This window comes from Moschus berezovskii, chromosome 3, assembly GCF_049115385.1.
Source record: "Moschus berezovskii isolate FMDL1 chromosome 3, NW_MosBer_1.0, whole genome shotgun sequence".
Lineage (NCBI taxonomy): Eukaryota > Metazoa > Chordata > Mammalia > Artiodactyla > Moschidae > Moschus > Moschus berezovskii.
This window is the reverse complement of record NC_142462.1, coordinates 48,585,734-48,610,009: the sequence shown is the minus strand read 5'-3', so window position 1 is coordinate 48,610,009 and position 24,276 is coordinate 48,585,734. Positions and strand designations below refer to the sequence as shown.

General features: G+C 37.1%; 1 protein-coding gene across 1 annotated transcript in view; it reads left to right on the top strand.

Annotated features, from left to right (window-relative positions):
• The window catches only part of GNAI1 (G protein subunit alpha i1), a 111,925-nt gene that overhangs the window by 74,227 nt on the left and 13,422 nt on the right, over positions 1–24,276 (top strand). Inside the window, exons 4-7 of the mRNA XM_055420678.2 lie at positions 10,747–10,904; positions 14,387–14,515; positions 22,226–22,355; positions 23,407–23,560. Of these exons, the coding sequence (XP_055276653.1) occupies positions 10,747–10,904; positions 14,387–14,515; positions 22,226–22,355; positions 23,407–23,560 (571 nt within the window). The remainder of the gene's footprint in view (positions 1–10,746; positions 10,905–14,386; positions 14,516–22,225; positions 22,356–23,406; positions 23,561–24,276) is intronic.

The window sequence follows — 24,276 nt, the reverse complement described above, 5'->3', positions numbered from 1 at the left end:
TAATTTACTAAGCTTTTCTTTTTAAATAAAGTTTAAGCTTTAGTATAACGAATTAAAATTTTTAAAGACTTCAAGATCATTTTTAATAATATTTCATAGCGTTCTTCTAACTTATCTTTTCTGAAACGGCATTTGATCATATCCAGACAATTTTTGCCTTATCTCCTATCCATTCAGGCTGTAACTTATTCATTTATCGTTATTCATTCAGGAAATGTTTTTGAGCTCTTAGTCATACATAAGAGAGCTACCCTAAGATAAAGAATTGAATAAATTGTACTTTACATTAATTCCAATTCACATGTACAGTATTATGCATTCAGATCTTACATGTGATTATTAAAGAGAAAGGTTTTGTAGCCTCCATTGTGTGAGGTAATGAAGGGTCAATGCAAGCTGCATTTTTATGGGTCTTTTTATTTTCATATTTTTCTCAGGAAATATTTTCATTTTCTCTCCTTTGGGGGCATATTTGGGCTTAATTTCAGGACTGACTGGGCTTCTCTGGTGACCCAGCTGATTAAAAATTGGCCTGTAGTGCGGGAGACCTGGGTTAAATCCCTGGGTTGGGAAGATCCAGGAAGGGCTACCCACTCCAGTATTCTGGCCTGGAGAATTCAGTGGACTATATATATAATCCATGGGATGGCAAAGAGTTGGATATGACTGAGCAACTTTCAGAGACTCTTTTTCAGGACTGACTGGGAATAACTGCTCTCCTCCACAGGGTGTTTTGTTTTTTTTTTTAACTGGCTTTCTGATGCTTTGGAATCTACGTGGGGGCCTGCTGTGGTCAGTTTTGTTTCATCGGTGCTAGTTTCACCCGCTTTTTCTAGACTTTCCAGCTGTATCCTAGGAACTTATTTTCTTCCTTCCTTCTGACTGTTACCTCTGCTAATGTTAGCCATCTTTACTCTTTCACAGGAATGTCTTCAGTCTGTCTCATTGGTTTTGATTGGTCTACTCCATGCCTTTGTAGCCTTGCCTCTATGCAAATTTTAAAATACTGTGAGGCTCTGGAAATTGTGCCCAGGAACACAAAGATGAATTAAAGATGGCTTGGACTTTGAGCTTGATAATTGGAGCATGTGTTAAGAGTTTTCTAGACCAAAACAAGGGGAAAAAGCATTCTAGAAAGAAGAAGCTGTATAGTGACAGGCTGAATATATTTCTTTTTCTAAGGTATCAATTCTTGGAAGTGTTAGCTTTAAGTTGAAGGATAACCAGATATTTAGTTTGAAGGTACTATAGTTTTTTCTGTTCTCAGAAAAAACGCAAAGTGAATAATCTCTTCTAGCAACGGTGCATCAATGTAAACTCAGTCTCATTGACTTAGATATGTCAACATTAGAATTATTTCATACCTTTTTTGGTAAGTTTATTTGGCTTTACTGGGATTTTAGTTGTAGTGTGTGGGATCAAACGCAAGCCTCCTGCTTTACAGCAAGGAATCTTAGCCACTGGACTGACCACCAGGGATTGTCCCTAATTGGTTAATATCTTAGTGAAAAATTACTCTTTTTTTCTTTAACTAGCTTTTATTTTCTTGATTTCTACTGAGGTTGAGAATCTTTCTTTTTACATCTCTTCTTAGTATCGAACATAGTATTTAGACCCCTCAGCAGCAGCAGCAGCAGTAGACTTTACTCAGTTCTGTTTAATACCTTGTCCTTTCTCACATCGAGTCTCTTAGAATATTAGGGATGTTACTTCTTTATGCTTTGCAGATATTTTTATTCAGGATATTTCTTTTATTGTTTTAAAACAGTATTTTTCTTACGTTAGCAGTCCTCGTTTTCATCAGTCAATTCTGACTTCTGTGTTTTGTGCCTTTAGATGTTCTTCACCTTAAAATTATTTTTTAAAACATATCTTCTTTTTCTAGAATAAATGTCCACTCACCTGGAAATGTTATTTGTGTCTCTTGCTAGGTGGAATCTAAGTATGTTTTATAATTTGATCATCTCTTGCCTTCAGTTCAGTCGCTCAGTCACGTCCAACTCTTTGCGACCCCATGAATCACAGCACGCCAGGCCTCCCTGTCCATCACCAACTTCCGGAGTACACTCAAACTCATGTCCATTGAGTCGGTGATGCCATCCAGCCATCTCATTCTCTGTCGTCCTCTACTCCTCCTGCCCCCTATCCCTCCCAGATTCAGGGTCTTTTCCAGTGAGTCAACTCTTCGCATGAGGTGGCCAAAGTATTGGAGCTTCAGCTTTAGCATCAGTCCTTCCAACACCCAGGACTGATCTCCTTTAGGATGGACTGGTTGGATCTCCTTGCAGTCCAAGGGACTCTCAAGAGTCTTCTCCAATACCACAGTTCAAAAGCATCAATTCTTCGGTGATCAGCTTTCTTCACAGTCCAACTCTCACATCCATACATGACCACGGGAAAAACCATAGCCTTGACTAGACGGACCTTTGTTGGCAAAGTAATGTTTCTGCTTTTCAATATACTATCTAGGCTGGTCGTAACTTTCCTTCCAAAGAGTAAGCGTCTTTTAATTTCATGGCTGCAATCAGCATCCGCAGTGATTTTGGAGCCCAAAAAAGTAAAGTCTGACACTGTTTCCACTGTTTCCCCATCTATTTCCCATGAAGTGATGGGACCAGATGCCATGATCTTTGTTTTCTGAATGTTGAGCTTCAAGCCAACCTTTTCACTCTCCTCTTTCACTTTCATCAAGAGGCTTTTGAGTTCCTCTTCACTTTCTGTCATAAGGGTGGTGTTATCTGCATATCTGAGGTGATTGATATTTCTCCCGGCAATCTTGATTCCAGCTTGTGCTTCTTCCAGCCCAGTGTTTCTCATGATGTACTCTGCATAGAAGTTAAATAAGCAGGGTGACAATATACAGCCTTGACATCCTATTTGGAACCAGTCTGTTGTTCCCTGTCCCGTTCTCACTGTTGCTTCCTGACCTGCATACAGGTTTCTCAAGAGGCAGGTCAGGTGGTCTGGTATTCCTATCTCTTTCAGAATTTTCCAGTTTATTGTGATCCAATAAACTTTGATCCATAGTCAAAGGCTTTGGCATAGTCAATAAAGCAGAAATAGATGTTTTTCTGGAACTCTCTTGCTTTTTCCATGATCCAGCGGGTGTTGGCAATTTGATCTTTGGTTCCTCTGCCTTTTCTAAAACCAGCTTGAACATCTGGAAGTTCATGGTTCATCTATTGCTAAAGCCTGGCTTGGAGAATTTTGAGCATTACTATGGTAGCGTGTGAGATGAGTGCAATAGTGCGGTAGTTTGAGCATTCTTTGGCATTGCATTTCTTTGGGATTGGAATGAAAACTGACCTTTTCCAGTCCTGTGACCACTGGTGAGTTTTCCAAATTTGCTGGCATATTGACTGCAGCACTTTCACAGCATCATCTTTCAGGATTTGAAATAGCTCAACTGGAATTCCATCACCTCCACTAGCCTTGTTCGTAGTGATGCTTCCTAAGGCCCGCTTGACTTCACATTCCAGGATGTCTGGTTCTAGGTGAGTGATCACACCATCTCTAACCTTACAAACCATGTATTAAGCACTCCGTTTCTGAGTGACTTGAAAATGCTACCCTTAGCATTATATTGAGTGTTTTTAGACTCCAGTTTTTTTTTTTTCTCACCGATGTATTCTTTTTTCCCCAGCTCAGTCACTTAGTTTCATCATAAGATGGAAATAATAATAACATCTACCTTTTAGGGTTGTGAGGAATAATGACAAGACTTTACCACATGCCTTGGTCATAAGAGATTTCAAGAAATGTTTATTACTGCTACTGTCATTTATAATGACAACACTACTATTATAATTTTTGTCAGAGTAACATTTAGTTTCTCTTGATTCATGGGACATTGGTATCTGCTAGGGTGAGTGCATCCATTCCCCTATTTTTTAACCAAAATATCAAGGCTACTATCCATTTCTCTTCCAGATGAACTCAGGAATCATTGTAATTCCCCCCATCCCTATTAAAACGAAAGAAATGAAAAAGCCTATCAGTATCTTAACTGGAATTATATTTTAATATGTAGGCTAACTGGGTGAGTGAGAACTGATGACAAAATGTATTTTAAATTTTAAGAGATGGTGACTAATTTGCTGTGGTTTGCTTCATATTTGGCAGCTAGTGAATTTGCAAAGCAGATTACACATTAGTTATTTAAAATGAGAGGGAACAAAATTATTTTCAAGGCTGGCATAGAGCAATCAAATTTTGTGCCTAATATACTTTCAGAATTGTCATAATGAGTGTAGTCAATCTGTGGATGACAATACTGATAAATTATTTTGTTTTTAATAATGTGCAGTTAGGGAAGCCTTGAATAGGGGCCTGTAAACATGTCTTAGGTACTGCACACAAGCATGTACACAGGTGAGCACAGAGGTAGGGGAAGTAATTAGACAGATTTGCAGCAATCGACATAATAATTTATATGTTAACTCTTATAGTTAATGACTTCCTTGGTGGCTCAGATGGTAAAGCGTCTGCTTACAATGACGGAGACCTCGGTTCAATCCCTGGGTCAGGAAGATCTCCTGGAGAAGGAAATGGTGACCCACTCCAGTATTCCTGCCTGGAAAATCCCATGGATGGAGGAGCCTTTTAGGCTACAGTCCATGGGGTTGCAAAGAGTCGAACACGACTGAGTGACTTCACTTTCACTTTCTTATAGTTAATAAAAATGTATTTATCATTTAATTAATTTCAAATAGTATTCGTATTAAAAGATTAGAAACAAAAGAAGATAAAACACAGGGCTGATCTTTCATCCAAGAAAGCTTGAGAAGTACTTCCTTAGAAGAAGCTGGGCTGTAAGGGACAGAAAACCTTGCCTTGAATTGACTTAAGCTCCCTTTCTCCCCCAGACCTCAGTATGCTCCTGCACTGCTGCTGCTGCTCAGTCGCTTCAGTTGTGTCCAACTCTGTGCGACCCCATAGACGGCAGTCCACCAGGCTTCTCTGTCCCTGGGATTCTCCAGGCAAGAATACTGTAGTGGGCTCCTGCACTATGGCCACTTTTCTCTTCCTCTGATTTTTAAATTTATTTCATTCAGTTCAGTTCAGTCGCTCAGTTGTGTCCGACTCTTTGCGACTCCATGAATCACAGCATCCAGGCCTCCCTGTCCATCACCAACTCCCGGAGTTCACTCAAACTCATGTCCATCGAGTCGGCGATGCCATCCAGCCATCTCATTCTCTGTCATGCCCGTCTCCTCCCGCCTCCAGTCCCTCCCAGCATCAGAGTCTTTTCCAGTGAGTCAGCTCATCACATGAGGTGGCCAAAGTATTGGAGTTTCAGCTTTAGCATCAGTCCTTCCAATGAACACCCAGGATTGATCTCCTTTAGAATGGAGTGGTTGGATCTCCTTGCATTCCAAGGGACTCTCATTAGTTAGTTACATTATATCTGTCTGCCAAATTTGCCAGATTGCGTTTGAGAAAGGCTGTATCAATGTACTTTCCTAACAGCAGCGCTGTTTCTTAGCAGTCTCAGTAGCCAAAATCTTGCAGTCCTGAATTTTAAAAATATTGGCTAATTTAAGTCTTATTTCAATTTAATTTGCATTTTCAGTTTTTTAATACAACTATGCATTTTTCCATATCTTCATTGACTCTTTTTCTCTATGTTTGTCACCTATTTTATCCTGTATTCATTTATTGATTAGAGTCTTGGTATTTTGATTAATATCTTTGCTTGTTTGTATATATATGGGCTTCCCAGCTGGCTTATTGGTAAAGACACCGCCCTGCCAAGCAGATGTGGGTTCAGACCCTGGGTCTGGAAGGTTCCATGGAGAAGGAAATGGCAACCTACTCCAGTATTCTTGCCTGGGAAATCCCATGAGCAGAGGGGCCTGGAGGGCTACAGTCCATGGGATCACAAAGAATGGACACAACTTAGCCAGTAAACAGCAACAAATGTACATATATAGTAACTCTTTTGTCCACTAATGCATACGTTCTCTCACATTTGGCTTACTGCCTTTCATCTTAGGTTTTCATTAAAAAAAAATTCCCCTTTTATTTATTCCATTATGTTTAAATTTAGATAGTCTTCTCTCAACCAAAGATTTACTGAATATTTATGATATTTTAAGAGTTTTTTAGGGAGTGAATTTCAGCATTGTTTCTTTGCTAGATCCTCAAATCCCTCTGAAACTTTGCTGTATTCATGGAATAAGGATCTACACTATTTTTTTCCTCTTCAGATGGCTATCTAAATATTCACAAGTATTTTTTAAGTAATTGCATTCTTTCCTGATTTATCTTGCCACCTTTATCATATAAGTTCAAATTTGGGACTCCCCACCCCCATTGATCTTAATACCAGATGGTCTGCATAGTGTAGACTTTTAATATCTGATAATTTCAGCCCTCCGTCCCTAGTATTCTTTTTCAAAATGTTTCTAGTTATTTCTATTTGTTATTTTCCCAGATCAGTATTTGAATTATTTATAGTAGTAGTCTGGTATCTATAGTAGTAGTCTTCTCTTTATATCTGAGAACTAAGATGAAGAAGTTATATTGATTTTGATTCTGAGAAATAATGATTTATATATGTGGAAAGTGATGCTGACCTTAATTTGAAATATATTATGTCCCTCCAGCACAGTATTTTTCTACTTTACTCAATTCATGTATCACTCATTACATATTTATCTATGTCTTTTGACAATAGGTTCTATTGTCCATAGAAAGAACACTTAAATATTTATTTTATTGATTTGATATTTTAAAATACATGTATTTATACGATTAATAAATACATGTTATATTTGTGTAATATACTGTAATTTCTTTTTTTGACATAATGAAGCTCACACTTACTGCAACTTAGTCAAGTTTTGCCATCTGCAATTTAAAATTAGATTATTTTATTTTTAGCACCCCCCCCATTTCCTTGTCTCAGTCATTTTTACTTTAGTTATAGTTCTGTTTTTAGAGAAAAAAAAAGTTTTATGTTTATTATTTAATCAAAGCAGTTCCTTAATGTCTGGGACTAGCACCAGGAGCTGTGGAGAGGTGACTTCATTAACGTTCTCGGTATTTCCTATTGAGTACACTAACTTTGATAAAAGCTGTATAGTCATCTTAAATTTATAGGAGTGATTGTATGCTATAGAAATGTGGTAGATTAAATATAGGAGCATTTCTCATTGTGTGTGGTATTCAGTATTGTCAACTAATATTATTAATGAAAATAATTATTCAAAACCATTGAAACAAAGGATTTCTATGTGGTTATCCATCATGACATCAATATATTGATATTTTCCCTGCAGGCAAAAATTTGAAGGTGTCACAAATTTTTAACACTCCTTGAGCATATTATTTAGCCTCTATTGTTATAGGGCTTTCTGATGATTTCTGTTTAAACTCCTCATCTGATTCATAAATTCTGTCTGCTAGATCACAATAAATAATCATGTAGCCTTTGCTTAAAATTTTAGTCTCTCTCCCTCCATTTTTTGTTTTTTAGGTGGCTTTGGTTGTTAAAAAGTGTTTTTATTGAATTGAAATCTGCTCTCTTTTGCCCTAAGAATTCTTTTTTGCTCTGTGTCTAAACACAAAGTCTACTCCTCCTTCCCTTAATGAACCTTGATATATCAGAAATCAGAAGACAGCCGTCATCAGCCTCAAAGTACTTTCTCATAATCCTCATGAAGTAGGCGAAAGCTTCAAATAAAATGTATTGTCACTGAGTAACATGTGCTCCCTCATTGTCATTGTGGGAAAAGAGGCTATTATTATGTGTCTCTTGACATGATAACAGATAGCGTTTCTTATCTCTTTTCTGAGTTCCCCAAACGCCCAGTTTGTATGAACTAGAACTTCCGTTCTTCAAACCATCTTATTTTCATTTAGTTCTCAGTCATTTAAAAACATACTAACTTGGCCACATTCAGATTTTTTTCTTGATACTTGCAAGTAATTGCCTGATAAGTAAATTTCTTCTTGACGTCACAAATAAGAGTTCTTATAAGCTGTTTTGCTTGCCTATAGCCCTTGAGTAATATGAGTTTTCTACACTGTGTCACACTGTTTTGGTACACTTGAGTTTTTCTTTCTTAAATGTTCTTAGTAGTGTCACTACCTTAGTTGTGTCCAACTCTTTGCAACACCTTGGACTGTAGCCCACCAGGCTCCTCTGTCCATGGAATTCTCCAGGCAAGAATACTGGAGTGGGTTGCCATGCCTTTCTCCAGGGGATCTTCCCTACTTGGGGTTTGAACCTGGTCTCTTGCATTGCAGGCAGATTCTTTACCATCTGAGCTACAGGAAAGCCCTAAATGTTCTTAAATAACATTTTACATGAATCTTGAAAAGACTTCAGTTCATGATAAGATAGGACTATTGTCATCATTCTGCAATTTTCAGATTTGTCTTATCTTACTTATTAGGCAGTGGCTACTTAGTAATTGTTGACTAATGTGTGTAATGGGGTGAGGTGACTAATTAACTGTGGAACTCCAAATAAATTGCACGATCTTTCTGTGCATCGGATTCTTTTTATATAAAACCTAAAGTTAGGTAGAATAATTTTAAAAGTACCTTCCAGCTTACATTTATTCCTTAAATCTCATCTGTAGACATCTGAATATCCTGCTAATGACATGGGAGTATTCCAATTTACTTTTTAAGGAAGAGAGACTTCTTAACATTTTTGTGAAGAGACATTTTTGAATGCTACAGAGAGAATACTGTTTATATAGAGAGTTTCCACAGTTTCCCAAGTCTTTTCTTCAGGCTTCTTGCCTGGTAAGTTTGAAGAGAATGTGATCTTATGACCCATATCAGTGGACATTAGTCTTTTCTATCAAAAAATTTTATGGAAATTGAATAAATACAGCATAATGAAAGCTCACTTAAGTGAAAATCACTTTTCTTAAATGGATAGAGAAAAGTATGTTTGATGTCACTTAGTTAAAAATAAAAATGACCAAATTTAGAAATTTCTTATATGTAAGTCATTATTTGGAAAACTGAGTAACTGTTTACTGGAATAAGGTAAATGGTGCTAAGAACAACTTGAAATCATGTTTTGTTGGAGTTTATTAAGGATCTTGTACACGTGTTACTTGCTTGCATGCATTTCTCTTGTGATTTACTAAAAAGGGAAACATATGCTTGAATAATATGTTCCCATGCTGAGTGACTTAATTATTTCTCATGATGGGTTCCATCTGAAAAGAAAATGTTTCACAAATTGGCAGTAGAATGAATTTATGTTGTCAGCTGGTACCCGCTGCTAGCCTGTCACCAAATGCTTCCCTTCTGTACACCATATCCTGAGGTGTGCCATCACTTCGTAAAGAGCTACTACACCAGGCTGGAAAGATGCCCCTAGAGAAAAGTTAGGAATGGCCTACCCAGCTGACATAAGCTGCAAATCCCAGCCCAAGAAAGAATCTTTGTGACGATGGTATCCTCACATCTCCCTTATTTTGTATTAACCTTGTTATTACCTGAAGACTAGAGTTGTGTGGTAGAGCACTGTTGCTACCACCTGTATGTGGCTATTGAGTATGTGAAATGTACCTGATCAGAATTGGGATGTGCTGTCTGTATAAAAGAAATACCAAGTTTCAAAGAGTAAATATCTAAGTTTATATTGGTTAAATGTTGAAATATATTTTATATGCAGGTGATAGAAAATATTGTGAAAGTGAATTTTACTTTTTTTACACTTTTTAAAATGTGCTGTTAGAAAATTTAGAATTCCATCAGTGGCTTAAATCCCTTGGACAATACTGACTTAGTGGGTTTTATTACCTGTAGATCAGAATAACTGTAACTATTGTAAACTCTGGGCTTCCCAGTTGGCTCTAGTGGTAGAGAACCCGCCTGTCAATGTAGAACAGATTAGAGATGGGCGTTTGATCCCTGGGTTGGGAAGATCCCCTGGAGGAGGGCATGGCCACCCACTCCAGTATTCTTGCCTGGAGAATCCCATGGACAGAGGAGCCTCATGGGCTACGGTCCATGGGGTCGCAGAGTTGGACACGACTGAAGCAACTTAGCACACATGCATTGTAGGCTCAACACTTAAGCAGAATTTAATTTTATGTGCAGTATTCCTCGTTTAAAAACTTTTGCATGCTGTCTTCTATACGCATCATGAGTTATTTGTACTTCAGAGCTGTGTTTGTTTCCTATGCTTGGATTAGCAAACACCTATCCCCACTCTGGACCCACTGATGTTAATATATACATACTTTAAAGTATTCTGAAACTTCAGACTATTCTGTGGAACTGTTCTTGATTTATTCCACATTGACTTCTTCCTTATCTGAGTTTATTATGCCTCTAAAAAGTATATCACAGAGCTGACAATTCAATTCTAAAGATAACTTCTAATGGTGTCAATGTGTTTTTTAGGTTAGAAAACATTTTGGTAATGGGGGGCAAAAATACAATCTTCTGTTTGGTCACAAGTGATCATCTTCCAGGCACACTGACTGTCAGTGGGTAGTTGGTTAATATATTCCCTCATGAGCTGTCTTGTCATTGTTTCAGCTTTCTGGTGCCTTGATAGCTGTTATTATCACAAAACATGGACGCATGACTTAAGATTGTGCTTTTTTGATTAAGCCAATTTTTAAAGTGGTATTTTAGGGAAATCCAAGTTATGACATGAATAGACAGCATAAAGGAAATTCACGATTGTACCTTTTGTAATCGACAATGTATTTTATCTGTAGTGTCTTTTTACTTTTTAAATAAAAATGGGCTTTGAATATTCAGGATGACGCCCGCCAACTCTTTGTGCTTGCTGGCGCTGCAGAGGAAGGTTTTATGACTGCAGAACTTGCTGGAGTTATAAAGAGACTGTGGAAAGACAGTGGTGTACAAGCCTGCTTCAACAGATCCCGAGAGTACCAGCTTAATGATTCTGCAGCATAGTAAGTAATCATAACTTCATGATCATGAATAGTTACTTGCAAGTCAAATATACCTCCAGGTCAGTTTTAATGCAGAATTGGCTGACACATTCTTGTACAACTCAGGGTATTCAGGATGACAATATTTGAACACTTTTTCTGTCTTTGTGTGTGTGTGTTTGCAGGTAGCAAGGCTCATATTTCTTTTGTGTTCAAAAATTGTCTCAGGGGACTCATGCTTATGTAACTCTAATCATGCAGCATGGAACTATTTCCAGTATACTTCCAAGAAAGTATTTGGGATTTCCCTAAGTTTACTCTGAATTTGGGTGGACCTCTAATTTGCCTGGGACCAGCCAAAGGGGCAGGTAACTAATGTGAGTGCTCTTCATTTACTAACGTGCCTGAGAAGTGACTTGTCCAGTGACAGGCACCTTGAGTCACAGGCACCCTGTTTGAAGGGGTGTACAGTGATACCATCAAGATATTCTTATTGATGAAAATAAAGAAGCTGTAAACTTGACAATTGTCAAGTATATGTGCTATGTTGCATTAGACATTGTTTATATTAATAGATATCGAACTGCAGTTTTTAGAAGAAAAATTTGCCCCAATTTTCTAGGTGGTGGCCTCAGAAAGTCTATAAAGTAAGTTTTGATAAAACCTAGTCAGGGAGTTTTCTGTTCGGTGACCTGCATAGGGAAAAAAAAAATCAAGAATTTATTTCCATTATTTGGCACACATACTTAGCAATGTCATAGATGATACTCTGAGTAGAAACAAGTGCCTTACGCTTATTTTATTTTCCAAAGTTAGTTTTCCTGATAGAGCTCTTGGCTCTCAGGGATACAAGTGAGGATTAAATAGAAGATGCCACGTATTGGAAGGTCTAGGTAAACACATAGACTTTGCCACAGTGAAAAACAAACGGGTGTGGCTGCTGAGAACCTAATTATCGTATTGTCACGGGTTGCGCGTCAGTGTCCTCGGCCTTACGTTAATGATTTAGTGTGAGTGACGAAGTAGTACAAGATATTGTATAACCTGTCATAATTTTTATAATGCTATATTTTTTAACATGTATTTTTAGTGTTTTACAAGTGTATAAGCCATATGTATTATTACATGTGTATAACATCTTATTGACATGTAGCTCGTCTCTCCATCTGGTATCCTTACTTTTTACAAGGAAATATTCTTTGACTCACTGGGTAGGCCTTTGCCTCCGTGTTGTATACTCATGATCTGAGGTTTTTTGTTTTTTTTTTCCCTAGCACTCACAGATTTACATGTATTTTGAGGTAATATTATTTATACTTAACATTGAGGACTATTTGATTCCTTGTTTTTTAAATCTTTGCCACTAAACTCAGTAAGGTCTGTTTTTGCCCAGTGTTCTAGCTCCCTTACCTGATACATGGTCATCACACAATATGCCCTTATATTAATAAACCAAGCTTTCCAGAAGCTAGCGGAAATAATTAGAAAAAAATGTTCTTAGTGTAAAACACAACTCTTGGTCCACAGTACTTTGGCACCACCAGAACCTGCAGAAAGATCAAAGCGGAAATGACTTATGGTGAGTAACTTGCTCTGAGCTGAGCCCAGCAGGAGGAGCTATTTGAATAATTAAGGGGTGCCTCTCAGGGACAGTAGATTAAAGTTGTTTCTCCCATCTTCCCGGATGGACGTCCCGCTTCCCACCAAGTATATCTGCCCAGCACCCTTGTCCTGTGCGCAGTGCTTGGAGTGAGTCACTTTTGCCCTCTGTTATTTCATTACTAAATAGTTCTGATCTTAAGATGGCAAAAATGGAGCCATTTTTCAAGAATGAAAGAAGTCATGAAACTCATTATTCTCCTTGGTAGTTATAAGGCGTCTTGATTTCTGAATTCTTGACTGGAGGTAGAGGGTGCTGCCAAGTTGCCCAGTAAGACCATCATCAATCTATGAAAAATTTGTGATTTTTTAAAACAACTGGAGTTTTTCACAGTCCCCGTTTTTCTTTTTAGTCTTGTTGAAATATAAATGTGCATTATTTTTAGAGGCTAATAGAACTATAGCAGTTTTAAGCAAATAAATGTTTATATGAGTAATCAGAACATATTTTAAATAAGAACAGCTCATTATTTCAAAGGGACAGTTAGTAAACTCTTGTCATGGCCTGTTTTAAGTCAGATTTTATTACAGTAAAGCGAGATTTAATGTATGTGGAACTAGAAACAGATAAAATAGTAGGATACTATCATCAACAATGCAGTAATACATTATTTTAAAATACAGATAAACTATCATCTCTGTGTATTCTAGTATCAACATCACATTCAGTTCAGTTCAGTTCAGTTTCTCAGTTGTGTCCAACTCTTTGTGACCCCATGAATCACTATACTTATTGTCTGTAACATTTTGATTACTAATTCAGTGGATGGCTTTCCAATTCCATCTCCACAAATCATATATTTATTGAGCTTCTTTTGTGGATAAGACCCCATTCTAAATGGCTAAAGAACACTTTGAGAGAGCAACATCTCACTTTGAGAGTGACAATTAAAGTTGCAAAAGTTGGTGCTTTTGTAATGAACCCCAATGTATTTGCTAAATTACCTTGAACTGTTCCACTCTAGTATTAGAAAACACTGCAGTCATGTTCCCGACATTCAGGTGACCTTAGGATTAATTCCATGCATAGCCTACTAGTGGACTTATGTTCTAAGACATAAGGTATGACTATTCCTGCCTCCTTACTATGCTTTTTCTGATGTGAATGACATTCCCTTTTATCCATGCACCTTTCAGATTTCTGTTACACTCCTCACCTCACTCTCCAATAAGCCCTCTCCTTAACCACTCAGGTTCGCCTTAATCTCTCTATACCTGTACTGTATGTAACATTATTGATTCTACTACATAATTGGACACAAAAGAATTGCATAGTATGATACCACTATATTTTTGTAGCACAACATATTTTGCATTATTGGCAGAGAGAACTGAATGAGTGGCTGAAATAAGAAATAAAATATGAATGTTGATTCATAGAGCCAGTAAAATGTAGAGTTCAGGAGGGTCTGTAGTGTTTATCGCATATAACTTAAGGCTAGTTGAAAAGGAACAATACTGAATTCAGCCTTTGACCAAGGGTTTCCTTACTACTTTCTCAAAAAGGAAGGCTTTTTGCAATAACTCCTCAACAGAAAAGAAATGTCTAGAAAATAAACACAGTGCAACATCAAAAAAAATGTAATAAAGAGTTTTTAGAGACACATTCAGGCTTGCGGTGAGTTCGGGTGCTTATGGAGTTTTGTGGCTGGAGAAGGATAAACATTTTCATTTCAGAGAGAGTTGTGGAAGATACAGATTTAAATTGGTCAGATTACATCATTACACAGAAATGTAAAAACTCGCAGTAATCTGTAGTACTGCATGCATCAGATTGTTTTACTGTTTGATTTAGATGATCTTTATTGATAATGTTAACTCTTAGCATATTGTTTATTTTTCAGCTATTTGAATGATTTGGACAGAATTGCACAACCAAACTATATTCCAACTCAACAAGATGTTCTCAGAACTCGAGTGAAAACCACAGGAATTGTTGAGACTCATTTTACTTTCAAAGATCTTCATTTTAAGTGAGTAGCTTCAAAGCATATGATATATGAATTCAGATATATAGTATAAAATACAATGTTTACGGAAAATTTTTTAGAGTTGGAAATTACAAAAAATGTTTTTCGGGTCCAAAGGGGGATATTTTTATTTAAGAAAAAGTAACCATGCAGGTTTCTTTTGCCTGTATTCTTCACAGTGGCTTAAATAAAAATAGATTTTGGTTTTTATTTTTAAATAGAAACTACTGCTCTAATACTGTATATTTTGGAAAAGTGTTGCCATCTATTTTTAGGTTTTACTGATAGAATATATGCTGATTTATGGAAATATTTTTAAAAGCTACCTTTTTAAAATTTTTCACAAAGATTTTTACTCACACTTACATTTCTACTATTTTATGATGGAAAATGTTCATTTAACTTACAGTGTACTATAACTTTTTGAGGTCTGAACAGAGAATCATTGAATGGTAGCCTATGGAATGAAAGGGATCCTGAAGTTCATTTTGTCTTGTTCTCTCATTTTATAATGAACCAAGTTCAGGGAAGTTCAGTTAAACATTGAAAATTGTTACTTATTGAAAAAAGAAAAACAAAATGTGAGAAAAACTGCTGAATTTTGCTCCAGTTAATTCCAGTGCTCTGAAACAGTATGAATAATAAATCAGAATTTCTGAAACTATCTTAAAAAGAGGTTTCTAGTCAGAGATTAAAAACAAATATTCGTCAGCTCACCTCAAAGAAGCTCAGTATTAAACATTGTGGGGAGCACAGCTAAATATGCAACTATACCTCTGAGTCTCTCCATAAGTATTTAAATATAATACATCTGTTACTAGCATTCATCACTACATTATCCCACATTCAGTGATTCATGTAATTGAGTTTTCCAGGAAATTAAAATTTAATTTCAGTTTTCCATGGCAGCTTCCCTCTCAGAAACAAACACTGCCTTGCTTTCTTAAACAGAGATACAGATCATAATTAGTTTATCTGAGCACGTAACTTTTGGTACTATAATATGGTACTGTTTTGTATTTGCTTGTAATTTTTTTTTCCTCTCCCTTCTGGTATTATCTCTTATTTACTGAAATCATTTTCCTTCTTTTAGTTTGCTTACTATTTGTAGAATATTACATAACCAAACTCAGGAATATTAAAATAGCATTATTTTAAATCGTCTTACTTTATTACTACTACTGGATTTATTTAAAAATTATGAAATGATTTTAAGTATAAGGAAGTTCAGTGTTTGACTTGTAAGGTTTATTGCATGTTTTTTTAATCCTCCTTTCAGTTCTGTTCCGTCGCTCAGTCATGTCCAACTCTATGCAACCCCGTGGACTGTAGCCTACCAGGCTTCTCCGTCCATGGGATTCTCCAGGCAAGAATACTGGAGTGGGTTACCATTTCCTTCTCCAGGGGATCTTCCCGACCCAGGGATCGAACCCCGGTCTCCCGCATTGGAGGCAGACGCTTTAACCTCTGAGCCACCAGGGAAGCCCCTTTTAATCCTAGTACACCTTAAATTCTGATTTTTAAAAAAATTTTTTTAACCTTGCTTTATGACCATATTTGGTAGAAATCTTAAATTATGTTCAGATTATCACTTTGTTCTAACCATGAAATCTGAGGAAAAAGTGCATGGGGTTAAGGTTACCAAATAAGGATTCTGGACCTGCCCTTGTTAGGTGAGGGCAAACGTGTTTAAGATTCTTAATAGATTGTTCCAATCTTTCCCAGTGTCAGAGGTTTATACATAAAATGGGTTATTATCCATAAAAGGAAACATAGAGGTGACAGCTCTGTAAATGATGGGAAATGGCAAAGGTAAATATTACGTCAGTTATTTGGTGCTTCAGGCAATCTGTGTCAAATTCAATAACGTTCTTGGGTAGATGCACTATAAATATTTACTTCCAGACTATACTCATCACTTCCAGCCTAGATTTCCCAAAGTTGTCATTTCAACATCAGGTAGGTTGTCTGTTATCATGATCCTTCCAGGAAGTCCCACCATGCTCTGTTTAGTCTTCTTGGGTGACGTAAAGTTTTACAGAATGTTTTTAGTTACTGTTTTCACTTGCTGACTTAAACATAGGTCTGTCAGGAACTTCAAATAAACTTTGTCTTATTTTGGATTTGAATTGTTAAATTACTATCATTACTAACATATGGTTCCAAGTATGCTTTTTATATATTTGAGAGAGTCTCAGAAAAATGAAGACAAAAATGTGCTTAGAACAATTCTCCTGAAAACTCCTGAGTGTGTTTTATTATTTTGTGTATTGTGTGGTATAAATTCATTTATCCAGTTTTTTAATGGCTGATACAAAATTTTAGTTTCACTTGTTTTGTGATATGGGAATTAACAAATTAAAAAAAAAATTAAACGAGGCAACAAAGCATTATAAGGAATATATACCATCACCTCTGTGACCAGGCATTTATGGACAGTGTCTATGAGGATTATTTTGCTTTAAAGAATCAACAGTTTTATTGGTATTTTGTTATTTTTTGCTGAAAATAGAATTTTCTAATAGAAGGGATGCTTTATCATAGTAATATGTTTCTGTTCTTTTCTATAGTAATGTAAATGTGCAGTTGGTTTTTGGGTGGAAAGTCCTTTATGGGGTAGTATTCAGGTATAGTCAGTTAGCATTGCCCCAGTCTTGGTTGCAGTGATATCAGGTAGCAGCAAGTCAGCATAGTTCAGGATCTTCCATACATTCTCTTCCATCTTCCCTCCCTCCCCCTGCTCCCCTGAAGAAAGAAATCTAAGAAAGCTCAGTTTCACTCCCTGTTTAATGCTAGTCAGCAGGCTCTTCATATGAAGGAGAATATATTATAATCTTTTTTTGTTTGGGGTTAAATAGAAATTCAGAATTTGAAGATAATTTTAATATATGTGTGAAAAACAATGAATAGTGTTCTGTGTACAGTCTGATCCTTTGTTGTATTAGTTCTTAGTCATTTTTGCTCCTTGAGTTAGGCCAGTGATTCTCAACGTCCAGTCTGCAAATCAGCAGCATCAACATCACACATAACGTTTGAGAAGCACTGGCTTAAAGGCTCTTTGTTTATGCTAGGCTTTGCTGCTGGCTCAGATGGTAAAGAATCTACCTGCCATGCAGGGGATCCAGGTTTGATCCCTGGGTTGGGAAGATCCTCTGGGGAACGGAATGTCTACCCACTTCAGTATCGTTGCCTGAAGAATCCCATGGACAGAGAAGCCTGATAGTCTGTAGTCCATAGGGTCACCTATGATCAATAATGAATGACCCTCATTCATTCATAAATTGAAGAGATTGTTTCTGTATTCATACTACTTATCAACTTAAAACTCTTATATTTAACATTCCCAGAGCATAACTGGAAGGTCTGTATCTTTAACATGGTAAAATTAGTCTATTATTGATCCATTTTGAGTTTAATTTTGTATATGATATTAGAGAATGCTCTAATTTCACTCTTTTTACATGTAGCTGTCCAGTTTTCCCAGTACCACTTTCTCCTTTGTATTTTCTTGCCTCCCTTGTCTTAGATTAACTGACTGTAGGTGTGTGAGTTTATTGCTGGGCTTTCTGACCTAGTCCCTTGATCTGTATTTCTGTTCTTGTCCCAGTATCATGCTATCATGGTATTTTGATTGCTGAAGCTTCGTAGTATAGTCTGAAGTCAGGGAGTCTGACTCTTCCAGCCTCATTTTTTTTTTCTCAAGATTATTTTGGCTATTTTGGATCTTTTGTGTTTCCATATAAATGTTACAGTTTTTTAGGTATAGTTCTGTGAAAAATAGCATTGGTAAAAACTAGTCTATTACTGCTTAAAAGTGTTTTAAAATACTCTGTAGACACAGTTCATTATTTCATTCAAGAAATACTCATGCAGTACATTTGTTTGTCCAGTGGAGGCAAAAACAAAGTCTTTGTCTTTACATCATTGTAGGGTTGGGGAACGAGAGGAAAGGAAATACATATTTAGTATTCAGGGGGTGGTAACTGCTATGATGAGAAAAGCAAGATGGTGTATAATACCTAGCTCCCTAAAGCTTCTGTAAAAATTACCACAAATTTGTGGCATAAAACAACAGAAATTTATTCTCTGATAGTACTTGAAGCTAGAAGTTAAAAATTAGTTTGTTGGCAGGATTACACTCTTCCTGAAGGCTAAAAAGAAAAATCTAATTCTCATCAAAATCACTATTAATATCTGTATTTCTATCCAACCGTATTTCAAGGTATTCTGAACTTTTTCTGTGAAATTATTCAAAATTCTTCTAGCCTTTCTTTACTACCCACTTCCAAAGCCACATCCACAGGAGTATTTACTGCATTACCCAAAATTGGGTACTAAACATGTGTCATATAGGGTTCTCAGAGGAAACAACCTGTTCAGTCACTCCGTTGTGTCCAACTCTTTGCGACCCAGTGAACTGCAGCATGCCAAGCCTCCCTGTCCATCACCAACTCCCGGAGTCCACCCAAACCAATGTCCATCGAGTCGATGATGCCATCCAACTATCTCATCCTCTGTTGTCCTCTTCTCCTCCCGCCCTCAATCTTTCCCAGCATCAGGGTCCTTTCCAATTAGTCAGTTCTTCGCATCAGGTGGCCAAAGTATTGGAGCTTCAGCTTCAACATCAGTCCTTCCAATGAACACCCTGGACTGATCTCCTTTAGGATGGACTGGTTGGATCTCCTTGCAGTCCAAGGGACTCTCAAGAGTCTTCTCCAACACCACAGTTCAAAAGCATCAATTCTTCGGCACTCAGCTTTCTTCACAGTCCAACTCTCACATCCATACATGACCACTGGAAGAACCATAGCCTTGACTAGACGGACCTTTGTTGACAAAGTAATGTCTCTGCTTTTTAATATGCTGTCTAGGTTGGTCATAACTTTCCTTCCAAGGAGTAAGCGTCTTTTAATTTCATTGTTGCAATCACCATCTGCAGTGATTTTGGAGCACAGAAAAATAAAGTCAGCCACTGTTTCCCCATCTATCTGCCATGAAATGATGGGACCGGATGCCATGATCTTAGTTTTCTGAATGTTGAGCTTTAAGCCAACTTTTTCAGAGGCTCTTTAGTTCTTCTTTACATTCTGCCATAAGGGTGGTGTCATCTGCATATCTGAGGTTATTGATATTTCTCCTGGCAATCTTGATTCCAGCTTGTGCTTCCTCCAGCCCAGCGTGTCTCATGATGTACTCTGCATAGAAGTTAAATATGCAGGGTGACAATATACAGCCTTTCTGTACTCCTTTTCCTATTTGGAACTAGTCTGTTGTTCCATGTCCAATTCTAACTGTTGCTTCCTGACCTGCATACAGGTTACTCAAGAGGCAGGTCAGGTGGTCTGGTATTCCCATCTCTTTCAGAATTTTCCTCAGTTTAATGTGATCTACACAGTCAAAGGTTTTGGCATAGTCAATAAGACAGAAATAGATGTTCTTCTGGAACTCTCTTGCTTTTTCTGTGATCCAGCAGTTGTTGGCAATTTGATCTCTGGTTCCTCTGCACTTTCCAAAACTAGCCTGAACATCTGGAAGTTCATGGTTCATGTATTGCTGAAGCCTGGCTTTGAGAATTTTGAGCATTACTTTGCCTAGTGTGTGAGATGAGTGCAGTTGTGCGGGAGTTTGAGCATTCTTTGGCATTGCCTTTCTTTGGGATTGGAATGAAGACTGACCTTTTCCAGTCCTGTGGCCACTGCTGAGTTTTCCAAATTTGCTGGCATATTGAGTGCAGCACTTTCACAGCATCATCTTTCAGGATTTGAAATAGGTCAACTGGAATTCCATCACCTCCACTAGCTTTGTTCGTAGTGATGCTTTCTAAGGCCCACTTGACTTCACATTCCAGGATGTCTGGCTCTAGGTGAATGATCACACCATCGTGATTATCTGGGTCATGAAGATCTTTTTTGCACAGTTCTTCTGTGTATTCTTGCCACATCTTCTTAATATCTTCTGCTTCTGTTAGGTCCCTACCATTTCTGTGCTTTATCAAGCCCATCTTTGCATGAAATGGTATCTCTAATTTTCTTGAAGAGATCTCTAGTCTTTCCCATTCTGTTGTTTCCCTCTATTTCTTTGCATTGATCACTGAGGAAGACTTTCTTATCTCTCCTTGCTATCAAGGACCTGGCTTATCTGACAGTGGTTGTTGGTTTGCAGTGCAAGACAGCAGGCTCGGGTAGATATTCATTTTGCAGTATTGAGGCAGAGTTTTTTTCTTCTGAGAAACTTTAGCTTTTGCTCTTAAGGCCTTTCAACTCAATTGATGAGGTCTGCCCACATTATCAAGGATAAACTTCTTTAGTGAAAATCAACTGATTATCAATACTAACCATAACAATAAAATACCTTCACAGCAGCACCCAAATTAGTGTTTAAGTAACTGCATATGATAGCCTAGCCAAATTGATACATAAACCAACCATCAACAGAGGGAAATGTGGGAGAGGGAGGGTTCTCTTGTTATTTTACATGGAGTGATATATGACATGTGCTCAGAGAAGTTCGCTAAAATATATTATCTTTTTGGTAATGTAGTCTTCAAATTGTGTTCCTTGGCAGTTTAGCAGATGGGTAATCATTTTAATTTTTTTTATTTTGTTTGATCTTCATTACCAGCTGTCCTTTTTACATCTTTACCGATTTTAATTTAGTGTGTAGTAGAATCATTTTGTTATATAGAATACTTAAACTTAATGAACAATTTACTAGCTAGACTAATAGAATACCACTTAAATGATGATAAAAGTAACTAGTATTGTTACTTTTATATTGAGTACAAATCTGATGCACTTGGATTTGGTTTATAGGCCAATGCTACTCTACTGGGAAAATTCGTTTTGCCTGAGAATTAAATAGGGACTATTTTAATTAGTGCAGTATCTAGATAAATGGAGTCTTTTAAAATGTACCAGTTTGCATAGTGTTTCTGTTATGTAAGCGGCTATTTCTAGATTGCATAACAATCTATGTGAATTTCAACTTTTGCTTAATATATACTCTTATAGGAAAAAGCATAAAACATCATTATCTTTTTATTGTGTTACTGCCTTGTACAGCAACTTAGAATGGTCTTCTATTGCATATCATGTAAAAACATGTTTTTTTCACTCCTAGTATTCACACTATTCAATAGGCCACACATTTATTTCATCTTTTTTTCTGTACCTTGGTTTTATTTTTTGATTTAGGCAGCCAGTTTGCCCGTATTTAAATACGATTTGCTTTAAATATGACACCTTTCTTACCTCTAATGGTATCTTTTTTACATTCAAGTCCTGCTATATTGCTTCAGAGAGAAAACATTTTGTAGTTGGACAAGGGTACCATGTTCTCTGCCTCTAATTTTCTGTGACTGGTGAATTGAATATATTCTATTATCTCTGTATTCTCTAGATGCTTCCTGTGACTTCTCTGTTTACACATAGTTCAGCCCCTTCATTTGTGTGTTTTAATGTTCTTTTTCTAATGTGGTCTCATATGTTAATGAATTTGGGAGTTTGGTTTTTTTTTAAGGTATTTTGGGTTTTTGTGTTTTATTGTGAGAGACTTGACGTTCTGGCAGACTTTTTCTCCCTGAAAGTCCTTTTCTCCTTACCTTCCATCCCACATTCTCCGTGCAGTTTGGAGCTTTCTTGTTGATTTTTTTATAGAACTCCTCCGTGTGTCTGAGCATTCAGGGTGATGTCAAACTCATTTCTCCTCTTACAGAATGTTTGATGTGGGAGGACAGAGATCCGAGCGGAAGAAATGGATTCATTGCTTCGAAGGAGTGACCGCCATCATCTTCTGTGTGGCGCTGAGTGACTATGATCTGGTCCTAGCTGAAGACGAAGAGATGGTGAGTAGAGCCTCTGTTACAGACTGGACGCGGAAGAGTTGGAGTTGTCGCCAAGAATTTTTCTAAGAAAAAGTCTTGAGAAATTCTTGCTAATGCCTGAATAATGTGAAAGTTCAGGCACTCTTCTCTAACTTTTCTATTTAGTAGATTTCCCTCTTAGTATGCAAAGAAGCATACATTTTATGATGGATCCTCATAAAAAGGAGAAGACAAAGAGTTCATCTCACTTCAACCCTAGATGCTTAACTAGGCATTTAGCTGAGATCTCGTATCTACATACTGAATAAAAATAAAGTTAGCTCCATTATAGTCCAAGGCTTATATTTCTTACTTCTGCCAGCTTAGTAATCCCTGAGCTATATTATACTTCGCTGCTGTCATGTAATTGTCACATGTGTTTCAGTGTACCATTATCTGGGGGAAATATTTTTAAATAGAAAAGCTATAAATGTCAGTTTCTTTTTTTTTTTTTAAGATAAGGTATATATAGTTACCGTTCAGTAGGTGTAACATACAACATTCATTTCTGTCCTTCTGGCACTCTATAATATATCAGTGCCCTTTTTGAAACCACAAATACCAGAAGGGCAGGAAACAGGGATTGGAGGTTTCCTTCCCTCATACACTAGTATATAGGGTATTGGTCTAATTGTATTTCAGCTTTTTCCATTTATTAATCTTTAAAAATCTCTACTTACCTTTTAATGGAAACTTCAGTTCACTCTAATGATGAGGTCTCCTCTGAGATGTCTGCAGTTGGCATTTCTAGATCACAAGCTCCTGCAGTACAGTGACACACCGCGGGCACTCAGCGAGTGCTGGGTGGACGCAAAAGGGTGATGAGTGATGCAGATATTCATCTCGCCTAAAATCATCACGTGTGCTTGTTCTTAAATGGCAGAAGAGTATTTTTGTGATAGGTTATCTATTTTTCAGCTGACTAAGCTCTGTTGTACTGCCACATTCTTTTTCCCACACACTCATTATTTTTAAAAAGTAATATTTCTCAGAATCTTTGCCCTTATGACACACTGGCTGTATTCTTTTACAGAACCGAATGCATGAAAGCATGAAGTTATTCGACAGCATATGTAACAACAAATGGTTTACAGATACATCGATTATACTTTTTCTGAACAAGAAGGATCTCTTTGAAGAAAAAATCAAGAAGAGCCCTCTCACTATATGCTATCCAGAATATGCAGGTATTTTACTTTCTCTGTCAACTCGTAGATTTCTAAGTGAAAGTTCCCCTAAGCCAAGATTTCAGTTGTTGATTTGAATCTCTTGGCTTAGTAGTTCTTAACCTGTAAGCAAAATTATTTAGCAAACTGCATTCAAGCCCAGGTGGCTCCTTGAGGTGCGGATGATTAAAAATAACATTCATTTTATGGAAAAGCTGTTAGATAATTTTCTATGGTGACCCCAAGTCTTTGTAAACCTAAGATACTGATTTGTTCATGCAGTTACCAGATCTTAGGTCAGGTATTATGTGACGCACAATAAATAAGATGTGTCTCTGTTCACTGACGAATCTCTGAGACAGAGGTACTCCTAAGGAAACAGATAATACAACAACAGTGCAGCATGTGACTACAGAGGAAAATGAACAGTAAGTAATTGTAAGGCAGGAAAGATTAGAAAGGAGTCTGAGTTAGCTAACTGCTCAGGGGAATGGGGGAAGGGTTCACAAGAAATCCAGGCTTTGGTAGTGAGACCTTAATGCTATTTCAATTTTACTGCTGTGGGAAATGGTCTGCTTTGAGAAAAGGAAGCTGAGTTGCAGTCCTGGCTTTCCCATAATTTGCTCTTTGATCTTGAATGAGGCAGTTAATTTCCCTGTCTCAGTACTCCATCTGTGAAATCAAAAGTTGGGCAAAAACACTGCTTTAGTTCTTTGGAACACTTCCCTGACTACTAC